The sequence below is a fragment of the Lepus europaeus genome, chromosome 3, assembly GCF_033115175.1.
Source record: "Lepus europaeus isolate LE1 chromosome 3, mLepTim1.pri, whole genome shotgun sequence".
NCBI classification, from domain to species: domain Eukaryota; kingdom Metazoa; phylum Chordata; class Mammalia; order Lagomorpha; family Leporidae; genus Lepus; species Lepus europaeus.
In genome coordinates this window covers 61,579,472-61,594,833 of record NC_084829.1, presented here as the reverse complement: position 1 = coordinate 61,594,833, position 15,362 = coordinate 61,579,472, and the positions used below count along the sequence as shown (strand labels likewise).

Here is a 15,362-nt window from a genome sequence, read left to right as displayed (position 1 = left end):
ACTGCAAATGGAACAGACAACTAATGTCTGAAATTAAAAAGTGCAAGGAATGGAGGCAAAAGATGAAAAATGTAGCACTTTGATGGGAAGAATAAGTATATGAATTTTCTCCTATTTTTACTGAGAATTCATAATTATTAAAACAATTTCTTTATCAGATATTAATGAAACTATAACCTATACAACATCAATATGAACATATCCCTAGTATCTTTTGGCTGATAAGCTGGTATTCTTTCCTATTAATTTTTTTTTTATTTTTTTGAAAGGCAGAGTTAGAAAGGGAGAGAGACAGAGAGAAAGGGCTTCCTTTTTCCATTGGTTTACCCCCGAAGTGGCCACTACGGCTGGCGCGCTGTGCTGATCCGAAGCCATGAGCCAGGTGCTTCCTCCTGGTCTCCCATGGGGGTGCAGGGCCCAAGGACCTGGGCCATCCTCAACTGCCTTCCCGGGCCATAGCAGAGAGCTGGCCTGGAAGAGGGGCAACTGGGACAGAATCCAGCCCCCCAACTGGGACTAGAACCTGGATGCTGGCGCCGCAGGCAGAGGACTAGCCCATTGAGTCACGGCACCGGCCCTATTAATTTTTAAAAATGGTTTATCTATTTATTTGAAAGACGAAAGAGAGAAACCAAGGAAAAGTGAGAGATGTTCGTGCACTGATTCACTCCTCAAATGGCTAAGGCAGCCGGGGTTGGACCAGGTCAAAGCCAAAAGCCAGAAACTCCTTCCACATATCCCACATGGGAGGCTGGGACCCAATAACTTGGGCCATCACTTATTTGTTCCTAGGTTCATCAGCAAGAAATTGTTTTGGAAACAGAGCAGTGAGGACTTGAACTGGCACTTAGTTATAGGATGCCAACTTTATAAACTATGGTTTAACAATTGTCCCACAGCACCAACTACAATCACCCACTACTTTAAAAAAAAAAAAAGTCTTGTATCTATTAAGTCATAGGTCCTTATGTTATGTGGTACTTATATACCATAATTGGTTGGTATAATGATCCTTTATCACATAGTTACCCATTAATTTGCATATCAATAGCAGGTAAAACCCAGTCATTTAGCAAAAGTCTTGACACAATATTGTCAATATAGTCATTATGTGGTACACTACATCTCTAGACTTGGTCATCCACATATCTTCGACATTGCTTCCTTTGACCAATGACTACACATTTCCTTCCTAACCCATGCCTACCCCTGGTAACTGTAGTGTTATTCTCTATCTTTGTATTTTTACTTGTTATAGATTCTACTTATAAATGAGGTCATGCAATATTTTTCTTTCTGTATCTGAATTATTTCACTTAGAATGATATTCTTCATTCATACTGTGGCAAATAACACTCCATTATAAAGATATATGTGGTTCCTTATTTCCCATATTCATTGCAACATTATTCACAATAATGAAGATATAGTTACTAATTTTGGTTGATGATTATGAAATGGTTGGATTATTATATAACTAATATACTTAATAAACCAAATCAGTCCCAATACAGTATCCATTTGTACATTCTTACCAATTTGCAGCAAGAAAAACACATTGAAGAAAATCATGAATTTTCTCTGTTTCTCTCACACACAGATTTCTGGACCAGTCTCAGTGGAGAATTTCACTGGCTGCATAGAAGTTATAGAATTCAATAACTTGAGATCTTTTGTGCCATCCAAGGCAGTGGAAAAATATCACATTGACAATTGCAGGTAAAATATCACTAATGAATTTTCAAATCATTCATTCAAATAACCACATGAAAAGGTGTCGTTTCAAAGTAAAATAATCTAATCATTATAAACGATAATTCCTTGATTTTATTTTTCTTCATATTCTCACATATTTTCTTTCTATTTTCTTCATATTCTCTACTTTACTCTGTTATAAGCTATGCAATTTTAAGCTGTATATTCCAACTAAGATAAACCATTTATTTATAATTGGTATCTGATTTGTGCTGTGTAACACACATCAGCTCAACTAACATAATTAGTTCATCATGATCTGAAAATATCATCTATCAGAACTAGTTTTAAAAATATGTACACTAAGGACCATGCACATGATGCATTGTTTAGAGTGACAACATTGATTTTTTTCTACAAAATATCACTGTCAAACAATTCTCCTTGTGTTTTAATCTCCATTATTGGGGATTGATCTATTTTTTTTTTCTAGGAAATCTGCTTCTGGCTACAGAGATCTCCAACTGTGGTTGGGAAATAGAGTGGACTAGAATGATACCACATTTGAGATGGCATTAATGCATTGCTATTAGGTAGTTAAAATATTACCTGTACCCTGGTGATTTATAAAAGATACATTTTAGAATTTTGTGATGCTCAAGAAAAGGTTCACACAAGGAATGAGACTGTCCGGATGAGGTTTTTTTTTTTTGTTTTGTTTTTTTAATTACAGAATAGCATAAAAAATGAGGAAATATTAAAACCCTATCACGTATTATGATCCAAGGTGGACAAATAGTTACCCAGAAGCCTTCCTTAAAGAATTTATATTACACCAGAGGAGACATTGATAAAATACCCAAGCAGTTATTGTCATGTGTCACATAATTTCTGGATAATGATCTGAGAAATGCATTGTTATGTGGTTTTGTTGTTTTTTGAATATCATAGAGTGTAGTATACAATCTGAGACAGTTATAATGCCACTAGACAATATAACTACTATAATTTATGAGGTCTATCATTCACTGAAATGTCATGCTGTTTGTGACTGTATATGGATATGAGAATCTTTTGATGGGAAAAATGTATAGAATGCTATGAAAACTTTACATATATGAATATAATCAAATTTATTTCCTTCAGAAGGGAGAATTGTGTATATCAGATAATCTAAGAAACACTTCAGAAAATAAAAATATCACCCATCCCTGTTGTTATAAGAACAGTGATTTTTAGGCTAATACATTTAAATAAATCTGTGACCTGTATCATATAGTGGTAGACAAGGTTTTTTTTTTGTTTCTATGATGTTTAAAATCATAATTTAAAATCAATAGCTTAATCGATCCTGGCAATTTTAATATAAGTCAAACACCTGCAAATCCCTGTGTTTTACCACTTTTTCCTGATTTTTTAACAGTTTATCTCCTTTTTGTTGGTTTGTAATTACTATATCCTAACATTTAACTCTTAGTCTTTGTGTTCCCTACCTTCTCTGTCAAACGAGATGTTATATGGCACTTACTGAATTCATAGCAGGCACAAGGTAACACAATCATTGAATAGGATATGGCCGGTGCCGCGGCTCAATAGGCTAATCCTCCGCCTAGCGGCGCCGGCACAGCGGGTTCTAGTCCCGGTTGGGGCACCGGATTCTGTCCCGGTTGCCCCTCTTCCAGGCCAGCTCTCTGCTGTGGCCAGGGAGTGCAGTGGAGGATGGCCAAGTACTTGGGTCCTGCACCCGCATGGGAGACCAGGATAAGCACCTGGGTCCTGACATCGGATCAGCGCGGTGCACCGGCTGGCTGCGGCGGCCCTTGGAGGGTGAACCAACGGCAAAAGAAGACCTTTCTCTCTGTCTCTCTCTCTCACTGTCCACTCTGCCTGTCAAAAAAAAAAAAAAAAGAATAGGATATTATCCTTTATAATTAACAGAATCATGTAGTAACAGCATTTTGGTAGTCTTAAGTAGTTCTATTCTTAATTTTATAAAAGCAGGACATTTTTTCAGGTAGTTTGTGGTATTATGGTTGAGTTTTAGGAATCTACTATACATTGTATAGATTAATCCTGTATCATTTTCATGATTTGAAACTATTTTTTCATATTTTATAGGTAACTTATTACTCTACTGATGGAAATATTTAAGTGTTAATGAGTAACATTATTTTTATATTATTATTTTTATTTTGTGTGTCTCATATCATTTGTCCCCAAATCACTGCCATGTCCAATGTCTTGAAGTATTTTTTCTGTCCTGTTTTCTCCTAACAATATTATCATTTAAGGTCTTACACTTAGATTGTTGATCTATTTTGAGTTGATTTGTGTATAGTATTAGGTAAGGATCAATTTCATTATTTTGCATGTGGATATATAGTTTTTCCCAGAACCATTTGTTTAAAAGGCTGTCTTTTACCCCCAACAGATGGTCTTTGCAGCAAAAGATCATATGAACAAAGGTCTATTCAATTTTTCTATAATCTAATCTTTATGCCAGTACTGGAATGTTTTTACTACTGTAGCATTATACAGAGTTCTGACATCAGAAATTATGAAACATCCATTTTTTTTTCTTTTTCAAGATTGCTTTGGCTAGTAGAGTCCCTTTAGATATTCTATGTGGATTTTAGAATGGGTTTCCTATTTCAGCAAAATTGCATTGAATTTTATATTGCTTTGAGTAATATTAACATCACAAAATATTGTCTTATACTCCATAAATATAAAATATATTTCAACTTATTCATGTTTTTAATTTCTTTTAGCAAAGTATTGTAGTTTTCCCTGTGCAAAACTTTAACTTCTTGGTCAAGTTAATTTCTCTTAACTTTATTCATCTGGGTGATGTTGTAAGTAGGATTGCTTTTTTATAACTTCCTGCTAGTCAATTCTTACAATACAGAAGTACAGCTGACTTTTATGTTGAGTTTGTATACTACTATTTAGTTGAATTCACTTATTAATTCTAAGTTTTTTAATGAGTATAGACTGTTTGATCTTTCCTATGTAAAATCATATCATCTGTGAAAAAGACTATTTTATTTCTTTCTTCCAAGTTTAGATGGCATTAATTTTTATTCTCTAATTGCTCTGGTTAGAATTCCAGGACCAATTTGAATAGATGTGCTGAAAGAGGACACCCTTGCCATGTTCCTCATTTTAGAGAAAAATTTTCAGCTTTTTCATGATTCACTAATATATTGTGTTTTTTTATTTGTAGCTCTTATTATGTTTTAGTAGTTTTCCTCTATTCCTAGTTTTTCCATTCTTAAGTTTATGGTTTAAATCTTTTTAAAAATTTTATTATTATAAAGAGAATAGATCTCATTGTAGGTACAGTTCTAAGAAGATAACCATACTTCCTTCTCTCACCATCTCCCTAATTCAATCACATTCCTTCCTTCCTTTCTTTTTTCCTTTATTTTTTGCAAGCATAATTTTCATATACTCTATAATCACAGGTTGATTTATGACTAATTATAATATTCAACAAGTGAAAAGTAGGAACACCACTTTCCATAGAAGTATGAACAAGCATGTTACAAGATGTCCATTTCATTTCCTATACATTTTTTGTATTCTGTATTAACTGCCACATATCAGAGAAGACATATGATATTTGTCTTTGAGGGATGAGCTTGTTTCACTAAGTATAATGGTTTCCAGTTGCATCCATTTTTCTGCAAAAGACAGCATTTCCTTTTTGTATGACTGAGTAGTATTCCATAGTGTGTATATACCTAATTTACTTTAGCCAGTCATTAGTTAATGGACATCTGGGTTGATTCCATATCTTAGCTATCATGAATTGAGCTTCAATAAACATGGAGATACAAATAACTATTTCATATGCTGATTTCATTTTCTTTACATAAATTTCGAAGAGTGGGATGGATGGGTCATTTGTTAGATTTATCTTCAAATCTCTGAGGAATCTTAATACTGTCTTCCATAATGGTTCTACTACTTTACAGTCTCATCAGTGGTGTTTTAGGGTACCTTTTTTCACTCATTTTTGCCATCATTTATTGATTTTTTTTTTATTTTTGGATTATAGCCATTCTAACGGGAGAGATGAAACCTCATTGTGGTTTTGATTTGCATTTCCCTATTGACTAGTGATCCTGAGCATTTTTTCATGTGTCTGTTGGCCATTGGAATTTCATCCTTTGAAAAATGCTTGCTCATATCCTTTGTGAATTTTTTGTGAATTATTTTATTTGCTTGAAAGACAGAGTTACAGAGAGAGGTAGAGGCAGAAAGAGAGAGGTCTTCCATTTTGCTGGTTCATTCCCCAAATGACCACAACGGCCAGAGCTGTGCTGATCCAAAGCCAGGAACCAGGAGCTTCTTCTGCATCTCCCATGTGGGTGTAGAGGCCCAAGGAGTTGAACCATCTTCTAATGCTTTCCCAGGCCATAGCAGAGAGCTGGATCAGAAGAGGAACTGCCAGAACTTGAACCATTGTGTATGTGGGATGCTGGCAATGCAGGCTGGGGCTTTAACCCACTGCACTACAGTTCTGGCCCCGTTTGCCTATTTCATTATTGTTGCAGAATTTCTTGAGCTCTTCATAGATACTGGATATTAATTCCTTATCAGTTGCATGGTTTGCAAATATTTTCTCCTATTCTGTTGGTTGCTGCTTCACTTTGTTGTGTGTTTCCTTTTCAGTGCAAAAGCTTCTTAGATTGATGTAATCCCATTTATCTATTTTTGCTTTTATTGCTTGTGCTGTTGTTATTGTTTTATCACAATACAATGTTACATTTTACCTTATCAAATTATATTATCATCTATTTTTTCCTTCATTGTATCAATGTAGTTTACCTCCTGGATCAACTTTTATTTAGTGAAAAAACTTTGCATTCCAGAGATAAATTCCACTTGATCATTATATAAAATTCTTTCACTATGCTACTGAATACATTTCACTAGCATATTGCACTCAGTATTCGTAATGGACACTGACTCACAATTTTATTTTCTTACTATATCCTTGTTAAGCTTTGATGTCAAGATAATGTTGGACTTGGCGCTCAGCCCTCTGCCTCTCTGCTGAGCCACCCGCCTGCCTGCCCAGGTGTAATCTCTCCACTCAACCATGTAACCTTGCCCCCCCCCCAGTCCGACCGACTGTACTCTCTCTCAGGTCCTGTCTGGAGAGGTGCCCATCCATCCTTACAGATGTCCCTACCCTAATAAACTTTGCTACTTTTACTTTCCACTAAAAAAAAAAAAAATGTTGGACTCATGTAGTGAATTAGAAAGAATTCCCCTCTTCAGTGTTTTAGAAAAGTTTGAAGATAATTAGCTTTCTTTTATTTATTTATTTGACAGGAAGAGTTAGACAGTGAGAAAGAGAGAGAGAGACAGAGAGAAAGGTCTTCCTTTTTCCATTGATTCACCCCCCAAGTGGCCACTGTGGCAGGTGCATTGCGGCTGGTGAGCTGTGCTGATCCAAAGCCAGGAGCCGGGTGCTTCCTCCTGGTCTCCCATGGGGGTGCAGGGCCCAAGCACTTGGGTCATCCTCCACTGCACTCCCGGGCCACAGCAGAGAGCTGGACTGAAAGAGGAGCAAGACCGGTGCCCCAACCGAGACCAGAACCCGTGGTGTTAGCACCGCAGGTGGAGGATTAGCCTAGTGAGCCGTGGTGCTGGCCAAGATAATTAGCTTTCATTTTTTTTTCTTTTTCTTTTTCTTTTTTATTCTTTATTTTAATTTTAATTAATTTTAACAGATTCAATATGATTTGTAGATACAAGTCTAAGAACATAATGATATTCCGTTCCTCCTTCCTTCATACCCTCCCATCCTTTTTCCCTCAAACTTTCTTTACTTTTAGATTTTTTTATCTTACTTAAGATATACAAGTGTCATGATTTCATATATAGGAACATAGTGATTTATTTCAACTTTTTAAAAAATTGTTTGCAGTTATTGTGAATGAACTGATCTGAGAAGTTCTCTCCCAGCCATGGCATTGTTTATGTATACACAGGTTATTGACTTCTGTATTTTAATTTTATATCCTGCCACTTTACCGAATGTTTTTATGAGTACCAATTCTGTCTTAGTTGAGTCTTTTGGATCCCCTGTATATAGAACCATGTCATCTGCAAATAGGAATTATTTAAATTCCTCCTTTCCTTTTTGTATCCCTTTGATTTATTTCTCTTGCCTAATGGCTCTGACTAAAACTTCCAGAACTATATTGAATAGCAATGGTGAGAGTAGGCATCGTTGTCTGGCTACAGATCTTAGTAGGAATGCTTCCAATGTTTCCCCATTCAATAAGATGCTGGCCATGGTTTATCATAAATTGCCTGGATTGTGTTGAATTTTCCTTAAAGTTTTTGTCATGAAAGGATGTTGTATTTTTTTAAGATTTATTTATTTTATTTGAAAGACAGAGTTAGAGAGAGACAGAGGCAGAGTGAGAGAGAGAGAGGTCTTCCATCTGCTGGTTCACTCCCCAAATGGCTACAATGGCTAGAGCTGGGCTGATTCAAAACCTGGAGCCAGGAGCTTCTTCTGGGTCTCCCATGTGAGTGCAGGGGCCCAAGGACTTGGGCCATCTTCTACCAATTTACCAGGCCACAGCAGAGAGTTGGATTGGAAATGGAGCAGCTGGGACTCAAACTGGTATTCTAATGGGATACCGACATTAGGATACCCAAAGGGAGCAGTCCCCAGTCTCACTGGCAAGCCTGAGTGATACTGTGGCTTCTGGCACCTATAGCTGTAAGGACTATGTGATGTGGATGGCACCTTCCTTAGTTCCCACTGAGTGAGTGCAACCGGTGCTGGGGCTTATAATACCAATAGTCTTAGTCCCAGGACTTAGGGATATGAACCAGACCTTACTCCAGTCCTACAGGTGACTATAGGGTATACAGGAGATTTTGCACTGGCTGGTATGGGTTCACAGAGGTGAAACGTAGGCAGGTTCTTTCCTAGGTTCCACTGGGTAGATTCCAGTGAATTTCAGGAATTTGTACTGATTATTACAATCCTGGTATTACAGGATACAGTACAATCATTACCCAGATCTTCCAGGTTGGGAGCAGGTTTTTCAGATAGTGGTAGCTATTTGTCTGAAGCAGAGTAATGCAGATAGAGCCCTCTAGATACCAAGAATGAGGGAAAATTACCCCAAATATTATAATACCAACAGCACCTGTCACAGTACCACAAGGCACAGATGTGTCCTCAGTTCTCCCAAGGCATGCAAGGGGTTTGGGGGGAGGGGGTCGTGGTTTCGCAAGGTTCCTATCACTGGGAGGTAGGAGGTATAGTGGGAACTTCCTCAAGCTGATTCCCAGAATTTATGGGTTGCTGCTGCTGCCAGCCCCAAGAAGCTAAGGGGAACCCCCTGTATCGTGTTGAGTAAGCACAACTCCAGGGCTTAAAATCCCAAGGTTGCAGTATACAGTAGGTCCACCTGATAACTTGTCCTGACTCTGGCTCTGATCACCTCTGATAGCAGCAGAACAGAAATCAACTGCGCAACTCTGCAGAGCCAGCTGAGTCTGGCACTTCGTGGAGATTGGAGAGTGAGACAGGCAATATAACTTCCCTTTCCTGATCCAAGTAGTCACTCAAATCCCAGTCAGCTCTCCAGGCTGGAGTTAAAGTCAGTGGGGCCAGTGGGACTCCCCCTCAGTTAAAGCTGCTGCTGGCAGGGCATATGGCACCTCTTCCTACCCAGTGGCAGCTGGCTGCACAGCATAACCAGGCCCAGCAGTGTGTCTCTCCTTTTCTTTATGATTTATTTTAGTAATTTGAAAGACGGAGTTACAGAGACTGGTAAAGACAGAGAGAGGTCTTTATCTGCTGGTTCACATTGTGGCCAAGTGGCTACAATGGCCAGGTATGAGCTGATCCGAAGCAAGAGGCCAGGAGCTTCTTCTGAGTCTCCCACATGGGTGCAGGGGCTCAAGGACATGGACCATCCTCCACTGCTTTCCCAGGCCATTGCAGAGAGCTGGATCAGAAGTGGAGCAGCAAGGACTCAAACTGATGCCCATATGGGATACCTTAGCTGCAGACTGGGCTTTAACCATCAGAACCACAGGGTTGACCCCTCACCTTCTTTCGTTGCAGTACCAGTCCCTGGAAACGTGGTCCTTCCTTTATTTCTGTTACATCTTTCTGCATCTGAGGTCAGTATGGCTTCCCAGTCTTAAGCCATCTTAGATTTTCATCACAGCAGATTTTGTTTCAAGTAATTTATCAAATACATTCAGGTTATCCAACTTGTTGGTATATAATTACTCAGTACTATTGTATAATCCTTTTTATTTCTGTTCAATAATTAATAATAGCACTAGTTTCATTTCTGATTTCAGTTGCTTTTTTTCTTAGCTTATCTGACAAAGATTTTGCTAATTTTGTTGATCTTTTCAAAGAAACCACTTTGGTTTCATTGATTCTCTGTTGATTTTCTATTCTCTATTTCATTTATCTCTTCTGTAATCTTTATTACTTCCTCTTTCTACTAGCTTTGGGTTTAGCTTGTTCCTATTTTAGTTCATTAAGTTGTGAAGTTAATTTGTTGATTTAAGGTATTTCTTGTTTTTTAATATAAACTTTTATAGCTATAAGTTTTCTCCTTTAACAGTGATTTTTCTACATCCCTTTGTGAATCACTCTTTGATTTATTGGTTGTTTAATAGTATGTTGTTTTACTTTCCACAAATTTTAATTTTCTACTTTTACCTCTGTTATTGATTTCTAACTCCATTCCATTGTGTTCAGAAATGATACTCTGTATGAAATAGATTCTTTTATGCCTATTGAGGTTTAATTTTTAGGCTAACATACTGTCTGTTTCTGAAACGTTCTACATACATTTTTATTGTTCTTTTAAAAGTTACAGAATAGATATTGCAAAGTAGTAATATAAGTTGCCATATACCTCTCAACTCATTTCCCATATTATCTCAAATTAATACATTTATAATAATTAATGAACTAGATCCATTTTCTCTTATGCTTTTATTCAAACTCTTTTCATCCCACCAACCACTCCAAGCCTCTAGTTCTACATTTAGATGCACATTGAAGAGTAATATGTATGCGCTTGGTGAGTTGTGCATTTTGTACTCATGTGTGAATGCTAGATAAAGTTGGTGTGTTAGTCCTCTCTTTTCTTACTTGTCTTCTGTATCACTGCTTTAGCCATTTTGAAGGTAAGATATTGATGTATCCAGCTTTTACCATATGATATCAGTTTTGGTCTTGAATCTGTTTTCATTATCTATTTTAATGGTTTCAGTAATAGTCTTAAATGTTACAATTGCTTTATTTTCTTGCCATATTGAATTTTATTAACACCTGTATTCTCTTTAAAAACTTTTTGAACTTAAATCTATTTTGCCTGGTATTACTAGAGTAGTGCTTGGTATGTTTCATTTACTATTGGAATAATGTCTCCTTTTCTATCCATCCACTTTCAGTTTATTAGTATCTTTGGATCTAAAATGAAACCCTTGTAGTGAGCATAGAATTAGATCATGTGGTTTTATCCATTCCTTTTATTTTGAGTAGAGGGCTACATCTATTTAAAGTTAGGTTAATTATTGATGAAGAGAGACTTGTTGTTTTCCTATTTGATTTCTACATGACTTATAATCTTTGTTCTTAATGTTGTTGGTTATCATATTGTATATTTAGCTGATATTTTATAATAAAATATTTAAATCATCTTTTCATATTCTTATTCCCTTGTGTATATACTCTAGAGCTAATTTTGCAGTTTTTATCAGGACTGTAGTTAACAATCTGAAGTTATGACACTCTAATTTAAATTTGTATGGCACTGTGGCATAGGGGGTTAAGCCACCACCTGCAGTGCCAGCATCCCATATGGGTGCCGGATCGAGTCCCAGCTGCTCCACTTCTGATCCAGCTCTCTGCTATGGCCTAGGAAAGCAGTAGAAAATGGCCCAAGTCCTTGGGTCCTGCACCCGCATAGGAGACCTGGAAGAAGCTCCTGGCTCCTGGCTTTGGATCGATGCAGCTCAGGCCTTTGTGACCAGTTGGGGAGTGAACCAGCAGATGGAAGACCTCTCTCTCTCTCTCTCTCTCTCTCTCTCTCTCTCTCTCTCTCTCTGCTTCTCTTTTTCTCTCTGTGTAACTCTGACTTTCAAATAAATAAATAAATCTTTTAAAAAATAAAATAAATTTGTACGGCCTTAACTCCAATAACAACCAAAATATCTGTTTATTTGCCAGCTCTATTCATTTCTTCCAGTTGCTCAAGTCACGAAATTACTTCCTTATACACTGTGTGCCCCTAAACATAAGCTAATAGTTTTTGAAATGTATTATTTTCTTTAATTATTCAAAAAACAAAGTATAAATTACAAACAAACGTTACAAAACTACTAGCTTTTTTGATAGTAATTGTGATTTTTAAAGTATTAGTCTCTTAAATTAGGTAGAAAACAAAAAATACAGCTTTACACCATTGATACAATAATGTTAGCTTTTTATCTACTTATATGAGAGGCAGAGAGAGAGAGAGATTTCCCACTCACTAGTGTATTCCCCAAATGCCCACAACAGCTACCCTGAAGCTGAAGTCAGGGGCTGGGAACTATCCAGATCTCCCATGTGAGTGGCAGGACCCCAATTACTTGAGCTATCACTGCTGCCTCCCAGTGTTTGCATCAGTAGGACATTGGAATCTGGAGTTGGAGTTGGTAAGAGATACAAGGTACTCCAATAGTAAAAACTAAGGCCATGAAGTGCTGGCATCCCATATGGGCCCCAGTTCGAGACCCAGCTGCTCCACTTCTGATCCAGCTTTCTGCTATGGCCTGGGATAGCAGTAGAAGATGGCTCAAGTACTTTGGCCCCTGCCCACTTGGGAGACCTGGAAGAAGCTCCTGATTCCTGGCTTCAGATTGGCGCAGCTCTGGCTCTTGCTGTCCTTTGGGGAATGAAGCATCAGATGGAAGACCTCTCCCTCTCTGCCTCTCCTCTCTGTGTAACTCTGACTTTCAGATAAATAAATAAATAAATCTTAAAAAAAAAAAAAAAAAAAAAAACTAAGGTCAATTTCCACCACAATATTAACTTTTCTACATGCTTATGTGTTTGTGCTTTTTGAGATCCTTATCTCTTCATATGGATGAAAGTTATTGTTTTGTGTCCTTCCTGTCACACTTTTGGATTCCCTTGAGCTCTTTTTGAAGACGAGTCTAGTATAAACAAACTTCCTAAGCTTTTGTTCTTCTAGGAATTTCTTAATTTCTCTCTAACTTCTGAAGCACTGTTTTTCCATATGTAAGATTCTTGGCTTACAGTTTTACTCTTTTACTATTTTGAATATATTGACCATTGTTTCTGGCTTCCAATATTTCTGAGAAGAAATCTAATATTTTTATGGGGAGTTGTTGGTATATGACAAGTCACTTCTTTCTTGCTACTTACAAGATTGTTACTTTGGTTTTGGTTTTCAAAAGTTTGATTAACAATGTGTCTCTATATTTGCTTAATTTTATTTTCATGGAGTGTCTTAAGTTTCTTTGTTATTTATACAAATTAGTTTCATCATATTTGAGTTTACACCTATTATGACTCCAAATATTCTCTCTCACTCTTTTCTTCTTCATCTGAAACTTCCACAGTGTATAAGCAGGTCTCCTTGATGACGTGCTACACATCCATCTAATCCTGCTCAATTGCCTTTAATCTTCTTTATTTTTGTTACTCAGACTTCATAATGTCATTTGTCCTATGTTGAAGTTTGTTGGTTCTTTTTTTTGCCAGCTCAATCTGAATTTAAATCCCTTTACTGAAATTTCCTTTCAGTTATTATAATTTTCAGCTATGTGGTTTCTTTTTGTTTTTCATGTTTTTTGCCTTTATTGATAGTTTCATTTTGTTTGCTTAGTTTTCTTGACTTTTTACATATATTCCTTTAGCTTTTTTAGTACCTTGGACAGTATTTTTTTAGTCTTTGTTTAGTATATCTTGCATCAGATCTTTTTCAGGAATGGTTCCTGTTGATTTTTTTTTCCTTTGAATTGGCCATACATTTCCATTTCTTTGTATGCCTTGTAACATTTTATTGAAACTAAGTATTTGAAACTAACAATAGGACAACTCTGCAAATCAGATTCATCTCTTTCCCTGGAGTTTCTATGTTTTTCTTATTATCTTTGTTATTTTTTCCCCACTGGTGTACTCTATGTGCCAAGTGTCAGTCTGATGTATAAACTTAAATAATTTTATGTATTTTCTCAGGCTTTCCTTAGCATGCATGGCTATTTTCTGATTTCCTCATGTATACAGTTGCTTTTGAGTGTCCTATTCTTTCATGTCTTATTTTCATGATGGGGGAGGGGAGTCGAAAAATGACAAAGTAAAAAGAGTACTGGCCCTTTTGGTTCACAGAAAGTTGCCTGGAGGAGAAGCTTGTAACAGGGACTATCAGGTATCTGTATACCCCTGTGATCAGAAGCAGAAGCCAAAAAACAATACAGACATCACCAACACTTGAAGATCAGGATCATTTTTTTCCATCCTGGATGCCACAAGCTGTGTGCAAATTCACCAAGATATTCACAGCAACATTCCACAAGATGGCAGGATAGGGTGGGGTGGGGGTGGGAAATAGATGCTATAGTACTAAGATCTGAAATTGATTTATATCAGCTGCAAGTTAATATAATAGACTTCATATGGAAGTTGCAAGCATTCCATGGACTCCAGTATTCTGTAATAGTCACCTCATGCAGATTTTGCCAGTAGAATTGTTGTCTAGATGACAAGTTCTTGTGCTTCCTTCTCTACCATCTCTTATTAACTAATCCTCATAAAATAACATAGTAAACCCATTATATGTCAATATAAATAACAGCAGCATTATTTTATGTTTTTGAGAATATCTCAAATATTTGGCTTAATAAAGACAGTTGGATTCTTTGTTGTTTTAGAGTATCCTATTCTTTATTGTCTTACGTCCAGGGAAGTGGGAAGAAAAATAAGCAAGCACAAAAGTGCTCCTGCATCCAATCTCTCCAATAATAGTTTTGTAGAAGTACTGGAGAAATTATGGCCTCACAGAGAGTATATATATTTATATTATTTTACCCAGAAAACTTTTATTTAAGATATACAAACTTCATTCATTTCATAAATACAACTTTAGGAACATAGTGATTCTTCCCACCCTATCCACACTCCCACCCTTCTTCTTCCTCTCTCTTATTCCTATTCTTGTTTTTTTCTTTTTTTTTTAACTAAGATCTATTGACACTTTGAGATGTAATGGCTTTGAACAGCCCTTGTCTCAAGAGTGCATAATTTTTTAAATTGACCACTTTCATAAGATTTTCTGATATTTAAAAGTACTCTCAATCTCTTAATCAACTCTCAACATTTATTTATTAGATTTTTGAAATTTTAGTTAGCCTTTAACACATTCAGTGTAGTTAATGGACACAATTATTTTTATCAATTTTTAAAAATGTATTAATATAAAAAGAACAGATTTTATGCATTCCATAGGTAAAGTTCCACAAAGACAACCACACTTGCCTCACTCCCCTGCTCTTCCCCAATCTTCCTCACTCCCTCCACTCTCTTCATTAGTTTTTGTAAAAGCATAATTTTTAATCCACTGTAAATTCACAGGTTGTAGGAT

General features: G+C 36.6%; 1 protein-coding gene across 1 annotated transcript in view; it reads left to right on the top strand.

Annotated features, from left to right (window-relative positions):
* EYS (eyes shut homolog) overlaps positions 1 to 15,362 on the top strand; it is a 1,789,541-nt gene that overhangs the window by 1,152,868 nt on the left and 621,311 nt on the right. The window contains 1 exon segment of the mRNA XM_062187220.1: positions 1,601 to 1,719. Coding sequence (XP_062043204.1) covers positions 1,601 to 1,719 — 119 coding nt within the window.